Genomic DNA, 13,724 nt, shown 5'->3' with positions numbered 1-13,724 from the left:
GCACGTATAGATGATGAGTTGCTTTTTAGTGACGTATAACTGAAACATCCCAGTTTGAAGTTCTTGTACCAAAGACGTCCAGCGTTTTGAAATGTTCAGCTTATGAGAATCCCCAGATTACAGGTTGATATTTGAGCCGTCACTGGTCTTTACTTCTAATTTTCAACAGTGTAAAAGTCCTGCTGGCGTCACATAGAGGCTGTTCTAGTACTAGGATCTACTTCAGAACCATTTCATAACGTATAATCATGACATCAAGTCGTAAGATTATGAGTTCACGTAACATTTAGCTAACTAATATTTATATTGCACCACTGTAAGTGACATCTGATCGGAGAAATCCTTCCAGTGTGTCAGCCAACATGCTGCAAAAACTGTGTTTGAGAGGAGAGATCTGGTGTGAAATATGAGGACTATGCCTGGTTGTCAATCATCTGCTGCTTTGTCCCGACAGTCTTCATTCAGGTTTTTGTTCAAACTAAAAACTATGGCAGCTGATTTATAATAAAAACCTGCTAAACATTTTGACACCCTGACACATGATTGACACCTGCAGGTTGAAATGCTTCTCCAGCTTGTCGAGAACACAGTCGGGAGGAAACACTGGAGCTTTGTTTTTCTTTTTTGGCATATAAATTACCAAAACTTTGACATGATATCAGCACAAAATCTGCTGAATGTCTTTGAATTTGAGGCTGCAGTGGAGCAGGCAGCAGGGACGTCTGACTGTAGACAACAACCGTCTATTTAAACCCAGAGACCCTCCCAGTGGATCTGTACCTCTGTCACATTAACTACAGATATCAATACACTTTTATGAAATAACATAAACACACAAACAACCTAGAAGGGAACAGAGCAGAGGCGCTATTCCACACAACAAATGCCACATGTTTAATGAAAATGGTCAATGGGTCAAAATGCGTCAACATCTTGGTGGCTAACCATCTCTGCTTTTCCAAACCATCAGCCAGTTTTGAGATTGATTTCCTTCCTTCCAAGCAGCCATTGGCTAAAGTCACGTTTAGTCAGAATTTAGTCACGCCTAACTATTGTCAAAGTAACATGATGTGTTAAGCTTAGCACAAAGGCTGGGAGCAGGGGGAAACTGCTAGCCTAGCTCAACCAAAAGTGAAGAAATACACCTACTAACAACTCCAAGGTTGTCTGATTTACATGCTGCATCTTGTTAGCTAACAGGCTAGTAACCAATCCATCCTGTCTTAAGCTTGAGTTATCTTCAGGTTTGTTGAGTTGTGAGCTAAGCTACCTGCCTGTGTGCTAAGCTAGGCTAAACACAGCCTGGATCTCTCTTACTCAGCAAATCAAAATGTTGTGCAGGTGGGTGTAACACTTGAACTTCAGGAGGAAGGAGAAACCCAGAGCATAGCTTAATGCCATTGTGGTCAGCCAACAGAAAACAAGCTGGCAGATTTTAGCAGAATTTATTTAGCTTTTCTGACCATCCCAGGAATTAACATTAGCCTGGTTAACAGTTAGCTTCTATAAAACGGACATTAGCTATCAAAGGAATTAACATTAGCCTTGGTTAACAGTTAGCTTCTATAAAACGGACATTAGCTATCAAAGGAATTAACATTAGCCTTGGTTAACAGTTAGCTTCTATAAAACGGACATTAGCTATCAAAGGAATTAACATTAGCCTTGGTTAACAGTTAGCTTCTATAAAACGGACATTAGCTATCAAAGGAATTAACATTAGCCTTGGTTAACAGTTAGCTTCTATAAAAGGGACATTAGCTATCAAAGGAATTAACATTAGCCTTGGTTAACAGTTAGTGCTGATGTGCTGCACTTTATAGCTATTGCTGATTTTCAAAGGATTTCATACCATTTAGGACTGTTGCTTTCAAAAAATCTGCTGGTTTGGGGGCTTTCAAACGTTCTTCACAAGGTCTGTCCCACACAATCTTTCTCTTCATTTTCTACCTGTTCAGATGTATCTGACCCCGCCCCCTTCACCCCAGCTTACCTGCCATCCCATCAGCCTCTCTGGCTCCAGACAGGTAGTGCTCCTTGCGGTGATGCGGCTCTCCCAGTTTGAAGAGATCCTCCAGTCTGAGGAACTGACAGACGCCCTGCCAGATCGACCCGCACGCCACCAGTCTGTTTCCAGTATAATCCACCAGTAAGAGCTTATTTACATTATCTGATGAATCCAGTCTGAGGGCAGAGACAGACAGACAGAGAGGAAGGTAGTTAGTCAGACAGTCAGACAGACAGGTAAGATTTAAGACTCAGATAAGCTGTCAGACAGGTAACTAGACAGAGAAAAAGAAAATAGTTTTTGATGGTCCGACAGACAGGTGAAGCAGTGAGACAGGCAGGTGGAGTAGTGAGACAGGTGAAGCAGAGACAGATGTGTGAACAGGTGTAGACAGACAGGTGTAGACAGACCGGTGAGCGCAGGCTCTGACGCTGGGCGGAGGGTAACATTTGGCGTTGTCCTCCACAGGTCCGGTCATGTGACTCCTCAGCTCCGTCAGATTGGACGACAGCTTCAGCACTCGGTTGACGGCGCCGACGAACACCTCGCCTGTCCTCCGGTGGACGGTCAGGTGGGTGAGGGAGGTGTCGAACGCCCGGTACACCGCCCTGCCCGACAGCACGGAGGGAGGGGGAGGAACAGCCGGGGCAGAGAGGAGGGGGGAGGAGAGGAGGAGGAGGGAGAGGAGGAGGAGGAGGAGGAGAGGAGAGGAAAAGGAGAGCATGGTGGATAGAGAGGGGAGGAGGAGGAGAGGATGGAGGGATGGAGGAGGAGAGGGGGGGAGGAGGAGGAGAGGATGGAGGGATGGAGGAGGAGAGGGGGGGAGGAGGAGGAGGAGAGAAGAGCTGGCTGCAGGTCTGATGAAGAGTCAGCTTCAAAGGGCCATGACTGTGGAGAGAGACAGAGAGAGAGAGAGACAGAGAGAGAGAGAGACAGTTGGGAACATTTTAAAAAACATTGTATTTACAATATACGGCCAAACGTAACACACCTGTCGCCCATTCACACCTGTCGCCCATTCACACCTGTGAAGTTTTTTGTTGTGATTTGGCGCTATGTAAATAAAACTGAATTGAATCTGTCGTCCGTTCACACCTGTCGCCCGTTCACACCTGTAGTACATCAGCTACATGGACCCACAGAGGAAAATCTGTGACCGACCGTAGTCACCAACAACCAGTGAGTCTGCAGATGGTCAGACAGGTCAGACAGACAGGTGAGGCCAGAGACAGACAGGTGAAGCAGTGAGACAGGCTGGTGTATCTTTATAGTTGCTTCTACAGATCTGTTAACGGTTTGCGATCTGTTTTGCTTTCAAAAGATCCGAGTTAACTTTGAAGTGGACTGAAACCACCTGAAGACCAGGGTCCCTGTTCAGGTGTACAGCAGAGTTTGATCAACTGCTTTCACACCTAAACTACCAACTAAACAGTCAACCAATCAGGTGAGAGGTGAAAGCACCTGCAGTCCACATGGACACACCTGGACTTACAGATTCAAGGGTTAGAGACTCTTAATTCAAATATGTGTCTGACAGGTTCTTCTGATCCTGATGAGGAGCTTTAAACCTGGTATTATTTACACAGGGAGAGATTAGCTGTGTGTGTGTGTGTGTGTGTGTGTGTGAGATGGAGGCAGATAGAGTTATTGATCTGTTTCTGTCTGTCTTCTCACTGGTTCTCTCATAAAGCTTCAGCAGCTCCAGTAACACGGAGCTGGATGGAAACTTCACTCTCCTCCTGGCTGCCATTTATACAGCGTTTACGTTTGACTGACAGCTCTGATTACACACACACACACACACACACACACACACACACACAGAATCTATAAATGTTTTCACTAAAAACCCTCTGAAACGTCACTCGACACCAAACCCAGAAATCAGTTTAATCTTCATCGACAGTCGCACCGTGAACGAGACAAAATGGAGGACTTTCTTCCTCCAGCAGGAAGATGTTTCTGATCATCGCTGCAGATTTTGCATTAAGATGCTGCAGATGTTCTCAGCGTGGGCGTCCCAGTGGGAACTGAACCCTGAACTGTTGCAGCGCTTCATATCGTGCTTCTGGTTTTCAGCCCGGACACATTAATCAATACGAGAGAATCTGAGAAACTGCATGTGGAAACAAACGAGGCTCCGAGCTGGATTCATTCTGGTCTCTGATCTGACTTTCATTTCTGACATTTGTTGGACTCATCGCTTTCAGGGTTATTCTGAGCCAAGATTTCTACCATCATCACCAGTTTCTATTTTGATACTGCCTTCATGTTTCCTCATTACCATGAACACACACACACACACACACACACACTGTAGTCTATTTTGCTGCATGTTACTTTGCAAACGAATGTAAACGCTCAGCACGTTTAACCCTCACAACTCAGTAATCATACAACTGTCCGACGACGTGAGCGCTCGTTAGTCATAAACATAAGAACCTTTCATCATCACGTGATGTGAACTCAGCATGTTTGACTTGACATGAAAGACGTGTCAACAAACTGACCTCCATCACTGACAGAGCAAATACATCCTGCAGTGATTCAGCTCATTCTGAAGGAGCGCTACGCTGTTCGTTAGCATCCGTTAGCATCCGTTTCAGTTAACGAAACCTTCCCAATAACTAAACCAGCAGAAGTCTTGATCTAAATGGAGCCATCTTGGAAGAAATGCAGGAACACGTGAAAACAAGTCTGAGTAACAGGTGGTTTCCTGTTAGCTCCTGGGATGACCACAAAAGCTAACTGCTAACCGAAGCTCATGTAATTCATTTCAGATGGATATCTGTGTGTCCAGTACACAGACAGGTCCAGCATGTGTTTAGCCTAGCTTAGCGCAAAGACTTGAAACAGGGGGAAACTGTTAGCCTCCGTCAGGTCAAGTCTGCATGCTGTTTGTTGAACAGGTGAAATGTAACACTGCAGATTTAAAGAACCACCTGAAACATGATGAACCATCAAGGCTAGAAGAACTTCACTGTTGGACTCAGGCGTCCACGGCAGGAGCCCTCAAAGACTCACGACAAGACCAGCGCTTCATGTTGAGCCTCCTGACGCTCAGTGACGCTCAAGCTGAACTATTGAATCAGTCATGACTTCAACTCAAACACAGAGAGAGTTTGTGGATCATTTCTAAATTTAGTGTTTCATGCAGATAAAAATAAAGCAGTGTAATGATCACACAGTTTGTTCTGTCTGCACCAACACAACGTGGACTTCAATCATTAGTTTTCATTAGAAATAAACCGTTAGAGCGGTTAATTGATCAATTAGTCGATCGACAGAAAAAGTTCAGTTCAGTCGAGATGTTTATTGTCCCGCAAGAGGAAAAACCAGAAGCAGTAAAAACTGAATAAAACGATTTGATGGTGTTTGGAAACCCGAGCGGAGGACGTGATGTGATTCAGTCATTATCAAGTAAAAGTCAACTTCAGATAAAAAGACACATGAAGACGTGGACATCTCGGTCTAACAGGTGTAATGGGTGCCGGTGAGGGTCAGCTGCAGCTCCGCAGTGACTCTGGTGCAGCGCTCGTATCTGAACAGCAGCTCCAATCTAGAAGAAGAGGCGACAGCCACAAACAAACTGCCACGTCTTGTTAATCACAGTGTGTATTTCACATTCAGCAAATGGAACCCGACTTCAGACAGAAAGTCTTAAAGCGGAGGTCGGGCTCCTCTCAGCAGCTTCATTAATACATCTGAAGGAGAAACTCTTTCAGGAGACGTCCTCGCGGTTTGATGATACCCTCAAATAAACCCTCCACGCGCCCAGATTAACTCTTCACACGTCAAACCAACTGCTTGCGAGCAATAAAAAGAATAAACTCTGCAGCAGAGACGAGGATCAGTTCAGCTCCGGCTGACTGCCTCTAATGAGACAGTAGAAGAAGAGTCTGCTGCGGAGCTCAGGGACAGAAACATGGAGTCGACGCTGTTCTCTGAACGGGAGGATAATAAAGTTTTTACTCCAGCGGCAGAGAGGCACAGTAAGCCGAGTCCAACAATTAACCCTGTGACACACACACACACACACACACACACACACACACACACAGTCAGGAACACAAAGAGGCAGTGAAAGATCAGCACATTAGTTAATTAGCCTGCTGAGCTGAGGGGAGACCAGAGAGAGGAGAGGTCGACAGATGGACCAGAGAGAGAGAGAGTGTGTGTGAGTGTGTGTGTGTGTGTGTGTGTGTGTGTGTGTGTGTGTGTGTGTGTGCAGACAACAGACAGCTGGGCAGACAGAGGAGACAGATAGAGTTTCTCTAACTGGACTACGATTTCACTGGACCATCCATCACCCTGCTGAACCTGACTGTGTGTGTGTGTGTGTGTGTGTGTGTGTGTGTGTGTGTGTGTGCGCGTGTGTGTGTGTGTGTGTGTGATAACCAGTGCTAACACTAAGTCCTGCAACGTTCAGAAAAGCTAACTGCTAACCCAAGCTAATGCTACGTTCTCGTCACACTGACGTTATCGAACTTTAAAGTTCGTAAATATAATCAACATCCATGAAACAATATGTGTGACAGAGTCCTGCAGGGACGACGGATTTTTGTAGGCAGACCCTGAAGTTAGCATCGCCCTGGTTCCCTCGACTAAAAGGGATTTTGGATTATTGCAGAAAATAAACTCTGTGTAAACAAAAGTTTATGATTCTTAGATGTTTTGTTCTGCGAGATAATCTTCACTGATGAACACCACTTCATGATTTCTGAAGCGTAAATGGAATCACCAGTAAAAAGCTAACGTTAGGCTATAAAGGGACTACACCACGGTCACATGACTTCAACGTCACCACTGAGCTTCACTTTTAAGAGAATATACTGTGCTTAACAAATGTATTAGACCACCTGTCATAAAAATGAGAAAACACAAATATTTTAGAAACTGTCAACAAACTAAAAATTGTATTGTTATTTATTAGGCAAATAACAAACTGGAACAACTAAATAGTCCTTATTCACATATATTAACCAACAATCTTAATATCCTGTACGACCTCCTTTGGCCCTGATGACAGTTTTCATTCTTACAACCACAAAACAAATGTTTCTGTTCAGGAATGCGAGTAAATAACTGTGATTTGGCATCTCAATCAAAACATAATAATGTGCTTCACTATTTGTTTCTGCTTTTTTGTAAAACAGTAAATTTGAGAATTCATGGATAACAACAATAATTATATTTCAGCATTAAAGAGATCATTTTGATTAAAGAGCTTGGCTTGCACATACTGGTGGATTAACCATTACAGAAACATCAAATGTTTTGGTCATCAGCAATACTGTTCATTTAGGGCAGCGACACCTTACACTGGGTGGGGGGCTAAGACATTTGTTAAGCACTGTATATAGATATAGATATATAGACAGATAGATATAGATATATAGACAGATAGATATATAGACAGACAGATATAGATATATAGACAGATAGATATATAGACAGATATAGATATATAGACAGATAGATATATAGACAGATATAGATATATAGACAGATAGATATAGATATATAGACAGATAGATATAGAGTATAAACACAACAAGGCTGTAACGGCCTCATTTCCAGGTTTGAGGACTCGTTCCTGCAGAACTCTATATCTGAAAAACAAACAAGGATGTCTCGTGTCGGCCGTCATTCAAAGTAACTGAACCCAAATTGAATGGAAATATGAGTTAATTAATGAATAAAATGTTTAGAGAGCTGCGTGCACATTTCCAAACAGAGAAAGTGAAATCTTCAGACCACCAACATTCACACATCACGACGACATGCAGCGCCGGAGGAACCTCCATCAATACCAGCTAAATAATCCATCCTGCGTCTCTTCCAGGCTTCTGAGACAAAGTTAACAAACACATCAGAATTAAACAGCCGTTCTGCTTTCAGCTCAACTGAACACCAGATTATTTCAGTTCTGTTGAGTCATTTCATGGAAAATTAGCTTTGAAATCGTCATAATTGGTAGAGTACAAAAGAAAACTCTTTCCTCCTGAATGTGTTTGAATCGACGTCGACGGCCAGAAGAAGAACAGCAGCTCTCAGCTGGGACTCTACAGAGATTCCAGATAAACCGATAATCTGATTCAGGACCAGATCTTAGTCCAATATACACACGTTCTAAGTTACAAGATATTTTCAAGCTTACTTTTAATACAACAACACAAACGATTCCTGTAGAATTACAGCATCATGAACACCTTCTTATTTATTCCATTGTCAGCCATCTTGATTAGACGGTTCCACATGTAATATATAATATAATGTTTTACTGTGGAGGCTCAGTGTGTTCTCCCCCTCCCCTCCTCACCCCTCCTGCTCTGTGACGGAGGCTCTGTTTGAATCTCAGGCTCCAATAAACACACAACAAAGACACATTGTGCTGCAGCGTCCTGGTTTGGGTGGTGAGAGCCGGGGGTGGGGGGGTGGGTCTGATGGAGAGATGGAGGAGATAAGAGCTGGACACAGATGGAGGACGACTGATAGAAGGACAGATAGAGAGGTAACAGATACAGCTCCACTCCATCTACTGCTGAAACAACTAGCCATTAATCGTTCAGCTGGCTTTGTGTTGTGGGCTGACGGAGCGAGAGGCGGCAGACACTAGTTCACCACACACAAACCAAACACTGCAGATATGAACATCTGCTTTCCACGTTTCACACGCGGCGTTTGATGAAGGAAATGTTGTTGTTGTATTGAGGTGTAGAAACGAATTAACACATTCTGATTGGCCGAGGACCTCTGCCCCGTTATCCAATGGGTGACATGCATGACGAACCTTCTGACTGACTTAAAGGAACGTTTCAGTGCAGCTCGCTCCGTCGGTCCACCACCCGCTGTGGAGTCTCCAGTGAAACCAAATACACATGAAGCGCGTGAGAGATTCACGGTCTTTTACATATGAAATGTGTGAATTCTTCACGTGAAATTATTTGACAAAACAATCCCGACTCAAAGCCCACTTACGGAGCTTTCAACCACGTCACACAGCCTCCACCAGAGGATGGAGTTTGCTCCGTTGTCCCGGAGATGTACCTGTGGACATGACAGCTCATTGGCTGTTATAATTGAGTCCAGAGCACTTTCGTGTTGACCTTGAGATGAGATATCATTTATACATTTATGTTGTTTTATATGAGATAAAATGGGCCTCTAACATAAACGTGCCTATATGGATGTTTATCCGTCCTCGAAGGCTTTTCTCACGTTGGGAGATTAGATGTAGTTCGTTATTCAAACCCCCTCGTTTCACATGCGACACATCAAACAGCTGAAACAGATTCAAACGTGCTTTCTTTGTAATGATGCGGTAAACACGACAGATTGGGCCTTTACACGTCCTCTGAATGAGCCAGTGAAACAATAACTGTGATGTGGTCTGATTGTTGTGTCACTTCCTGTAATTATATAAACACAGTGAACCACCGTGTTCTTTAACACGTCCACTTTAATTTTACTGCATCTTCCTCTGTAATTACAAACCGCTGTAAACTGTCCGACTGTGCTATTAGCAGCTACCATGCTAACACGTTAACACCCTGTCCTGGGAGCACGATCACTTCACTGTCCGTCTGGAAATCTGAGCGTCGTCCTGCTGCTGGAGGTAAATAAGAGCGACTCTCTCTCTCTCTGCAGACACAGGACGGCTTCGCTTCACCAAACTGAGGCGGTTAATTACAAACTGCTGACATGATGTTCAGCAGACAGAATAGAAAAAAACAGAAGAAATTTTCTCCACATTGGCGTTACAACATGTTGACTTCTGTTTCAAGAGCTGAGCTTCTTTTACCTGTCGGACTGTTTCTTGGCTCGGACCATGTGAGCATGTGCACGTCAGCCTGGACTGATGTCATTGGACGTAATTATCAGGATGTTGTTCTGATGTTAGCCGCCGGCTCCACAGCAACAACTGAATAACTGCTCCATTAGCTGTGTGTGCGTGTGTGTGTGTGTGTGTGTGTGTGTGTGTGTGTGTGTGTGTGTGTGTGTGTGTGTGTGTGTGTGTATAAATAAAACAGTCCATCTATTATTACCACAAGGTCTCAGACCACACACAGTGTTAGCCTTCATCAGTCTATCAAACTGTTATTTCATTAGAGGGAAACACTGTTAATCACATGACTCTGATGGTGGCTGAAGTTCTTTGTTTAATGGATCAGCTGATGGAAAGCAGAGACACTGAACATGTAAACACATCACAGCGGCAGCCATGTTGGCTCTGTGGGACTGACTGGAGTCACAGACTGACGAAGTGCTTTTTTATTGTCGTCATCTCTGCTGTACTTTTTAGCCTCTTTTAGCTCCTAGTTTTGGTTTGCAGCACATTCCCTGCCTGTTTCCAGTCATTATGCTAAGCTAGGCTAACTGACACAAGCTCTGTACTGGTTACACACCAACTCACACTTCAGTTGCTTACAGTGCAAACTTTAACTAACTTCAACTGTCTCTGCCGCTTCAACTTTACAGTTCAGGCAGTCTGCCTGCAGGAGCTTAAACTTGAAACTAAAATTTCAAAATCTTTCAGCAATTACACTGAAAAAGACACTTCACATTCTTTCAGAGCGTCAACTTGAACTGCTTGAAGTGTTTCAACTTAAACTCCGATACAACATCTGACATGCAAACAATATTTAAGTCATTTTAACCTGTTGTCAGTGTTGTAGTGCGACCGACCTACTTAGTGATTCTGCTAACGAGTGAACGCTGTTTTTCCACGACTCCATCATCGAGTTCTGGTGACTCTGATGAAAAATGTACTTGATATTTTATTTTTATCAAACTTGTTCAGTTCTTTCTGCCCGGACCGAAGCAGGAAATATTCCCCCGATGTTTCTGGCTACGTTAAGCGAGAGCTGTAAACATATGTGGACTGACAGGAAACTCATTCATCAGGCGCTTCTGGTGACCTTTGACCCCACTATATATCAACCCCGAACTGACCCGCATGGCAGAAAATCTAAACAAAGTTTACTCCCATGACTAACAGTAAAGTCACGCTGCATTTAACTTCACTGAAGGCAGAGTTGATCTCCTCCGGGGTCATGAAGAGCTCACAAACTAAATGCTGGTGCATCAGCTGAGAAACATGTTGCAGACCAATCAGGTTACATTCACTTACATGTGGAGATAAACTGGTGAAACATCTGTATGAGCACTGCTGGGCATGACTTTTACATGAATCTTACAGTCACATGAAAACAAATTGACTTTAATGTGTTGAGTTGTAGATGTGATGGGAGAGACTGAGGGCTCTAAAATAATATATGACAGTATATAACTCATAAAGTCTCCATAATGAGCTCATTCACAGTTGATCAGCGTGTAAAACATTAGTGGAGTCAGAAACACGGAGGACGTCTCTGAGGATTGTCTTTAAAATTGAACGGTTATCAATAAAAACATCATGGCAGCCACGTACGAGGAGCCACACTTTCACAGTTGGCAGTGAAGAATAATAACCAGCAATCACACTAATTATGACCCTAATGATGACCTGTAGTCTGCAGGCCAACAGACAAACAGATAACTTCCAGGTAACTAAGAAATATCTGCTGGTCTTTCCGACTGGTGCAGTGGTTTCCAGCTGGGCCGCTGTGATTGGCTCTCACTGAGACGAGAGCTCAGACTCTAATCAAATGAAGGAGGAAAGGGTTGATAGGTAACAGAGACGCTCTGTCCATCGTCAGGACGGTGAAACCACAGAGACACGGCTCACAGGAACTGAGTGGTAAAGGGGCTAACAGCTAACAGCTAACAGCTACTTTAACTGAGCAACGCTTCGTTCAACAGAGATCTTCATCTTCTGAGTCTTGGGATCAGTTTGCTTCTTGATCCAGAACCTGTTGGAGTCTTGTGGACGTGTGGACGACTGTTAAAGAACAAACTTCATATGAATCAACAGGGACCAACACTGCTGGATATTAGCACTGATCTCATTATTCAGTTTGATTTAGATTTGATTCTCCGAACAGATAAACACCAGCAGCATGAAGTCTGTCTGCCTGCCTGTCTGTCTGTCTGTCTGTCTGTCTGCCTGTCTGCCTGCCTGTTGTTTCTTTGCATGTGAAGTGTAATTGTATATTCACAGGACTCTGCGTCTTGTTCCGAGCAGTTGATTTCATTTTTGTCACGTTGATGAAAGAAACGTTGATGTAGAACAACTGTACAGCTGCTAACAGCTCATCCAACATGTTATTCTGTCCTCACTTGTCATGTAGCTGCCGTCCTTCATTCTTCTCACCAACCAGCTGTCAATTTTTCCAAACCAGGAAACAGCCATTAATGAGCACGACACCGGACACAATTCAACAATACTAATTACATTTCCCAGTTATAGAAGGTTGAACCAAAGCAACAACCCAGGAACAAGTCCACTGGCCAACTCCTCTGTGGACACTGAGAGACAGAAACCAACCAAACTGTAACCTCATGTAACGCGCTGCTGCGTCTTCACGTTACAGTCGAGTTCAACACCTTGAACGTCTTCCTCTGTGCCGACCCAGTCCACCCAGCTCAGCTGCGGCTGCCCCCCAGGACGGACCGTTCGGTCGAGTCCTCGTAACCAGAGATAATAACCCATCAGTAAAGACTCGGGTCAGCGTCAGAGTCTTTTGTCAGATTTGCTGCGAGATCATCAGAAGCAGACGGCCATCTGGAGCCTTGACGGTCCGTAAACTGCAGCAGGTGCACGAGCAGAGAAACTGACCACGTCACCGTTTACAGGACTGCAGGACCTTTACTACCACAACACAGTACACAGTACACACAGTACACACAGTACATGGACCTTTACTACCACAACACAGTACACACAGTACATGGACCTTTACTACCACAACACAGTACACAGTACACACAGTACACACAGTACATGGACCTTTACTACCACAACACAGTACACACAGTACATGGACCTTTACTACCACAACACAGTACACACAGTACACACAGTACATGGACCTTTACTACCACAACACTGTACACACAGTACACACAGTACATGGACCTTTACTACCACAACACAGTACACACAGTACATGGACCTTTACTACCACAACACAGTACACACAGTACATGGACCTTTACTACCACAACACAGTACACACAGTACACACAGTGCATGGACCTTTACTACCACAACACTGTACACACAGTACATGGACCTTTACTACCACAACACAGTACACACAGTACATGGACCTTTACTACCACAACACAGTACACACAGTACACACAGTACATGGACCTTTACTACCACAACACAGTACACACAGTACACACAGTGCATGGACCTTTACTACCACAACACAGTACACACAGTACATGGACCTTTACTACCACAACACAGTACACACAGTACACACAGCACACACAGTGCATGGACCTTTAAGGTAAAATGGCTGCCATACATCAGGCGGGGGGGCGGGGGGTGGGGGGCTACAAAGCAACATGTGTGAAAGAGCTCAGAGCAGCAGAGCTTTCTGGGCTCTGTGGTTCAGGGTAGATCTGAAGGCTCTGAAAGGCTCTGAAGGTCTGTATCTACACGCTGTGATAAATGAGCTGAAACATGCCAAAACACAGACATGGTCCTTTAAACTTCACGCATTACAGGATTTTATCTCCCGACTGAGACAGAACCGGCTCACACGTCCACATCGCAGCCGTCCATCAGCTGTTCTGGGTGAATATGAAGCCGAGTGTT

The 13,724-nt window shown here is 44.2% G+C and overlaps 1 protein-coding gene across 1 annotated transcript in view; it reads right to left on the bottom strand.

The window, feature by feature from the left end:
- The window catches only part of plxna3 (plexin A3), an 81,175-nt gene extending 77,417 nt beyond the window's left edge, over positions 1-3,758 (bottom strand). Inside the window, exons 1-3 of the mRNA XM_070909913.1 lie at positions 3,683-3,758; positions 2,419-2,857; positions 1,994-2,184 (exon numbers count right to left, since the gene is read on the bottom strand). Of these exons, the coding sequence (XP_070766014.1) occupies positions 1,994-2,184; positions 2,419-2,857; positions 3,683-3,758 (706 nt within the window). The remainder of the gene's footprint in view (positions 1-1,993; positions 2,185-2,418; positions 2,858-3,682) is intronic.
- Between the last annotated feature and the right edge of the window lie 9,966 nt (positions 3,759-13,724).

This window comes from Enoplosus armatus, chromosome 8 (genome assembly GCF_043641665.1).
Source record: "Enoplosus armatus isolate fEnoArm2 chromosome 8, fEnoArm2.hap1, whole genome shotgun sequence".
In the NCBI taxonomy this organism is placed as follows: Eukaryota; Metazoa; Chordata; class Actinopteri; order Centrarchiformes; family Enoplosidae; genus Enoplosus; species Enoplosus armatus.
Note: the sequence above shows the minus strand (reverse complement) of the source record. Positions and strands in the feature narration are given on the sequence as shown.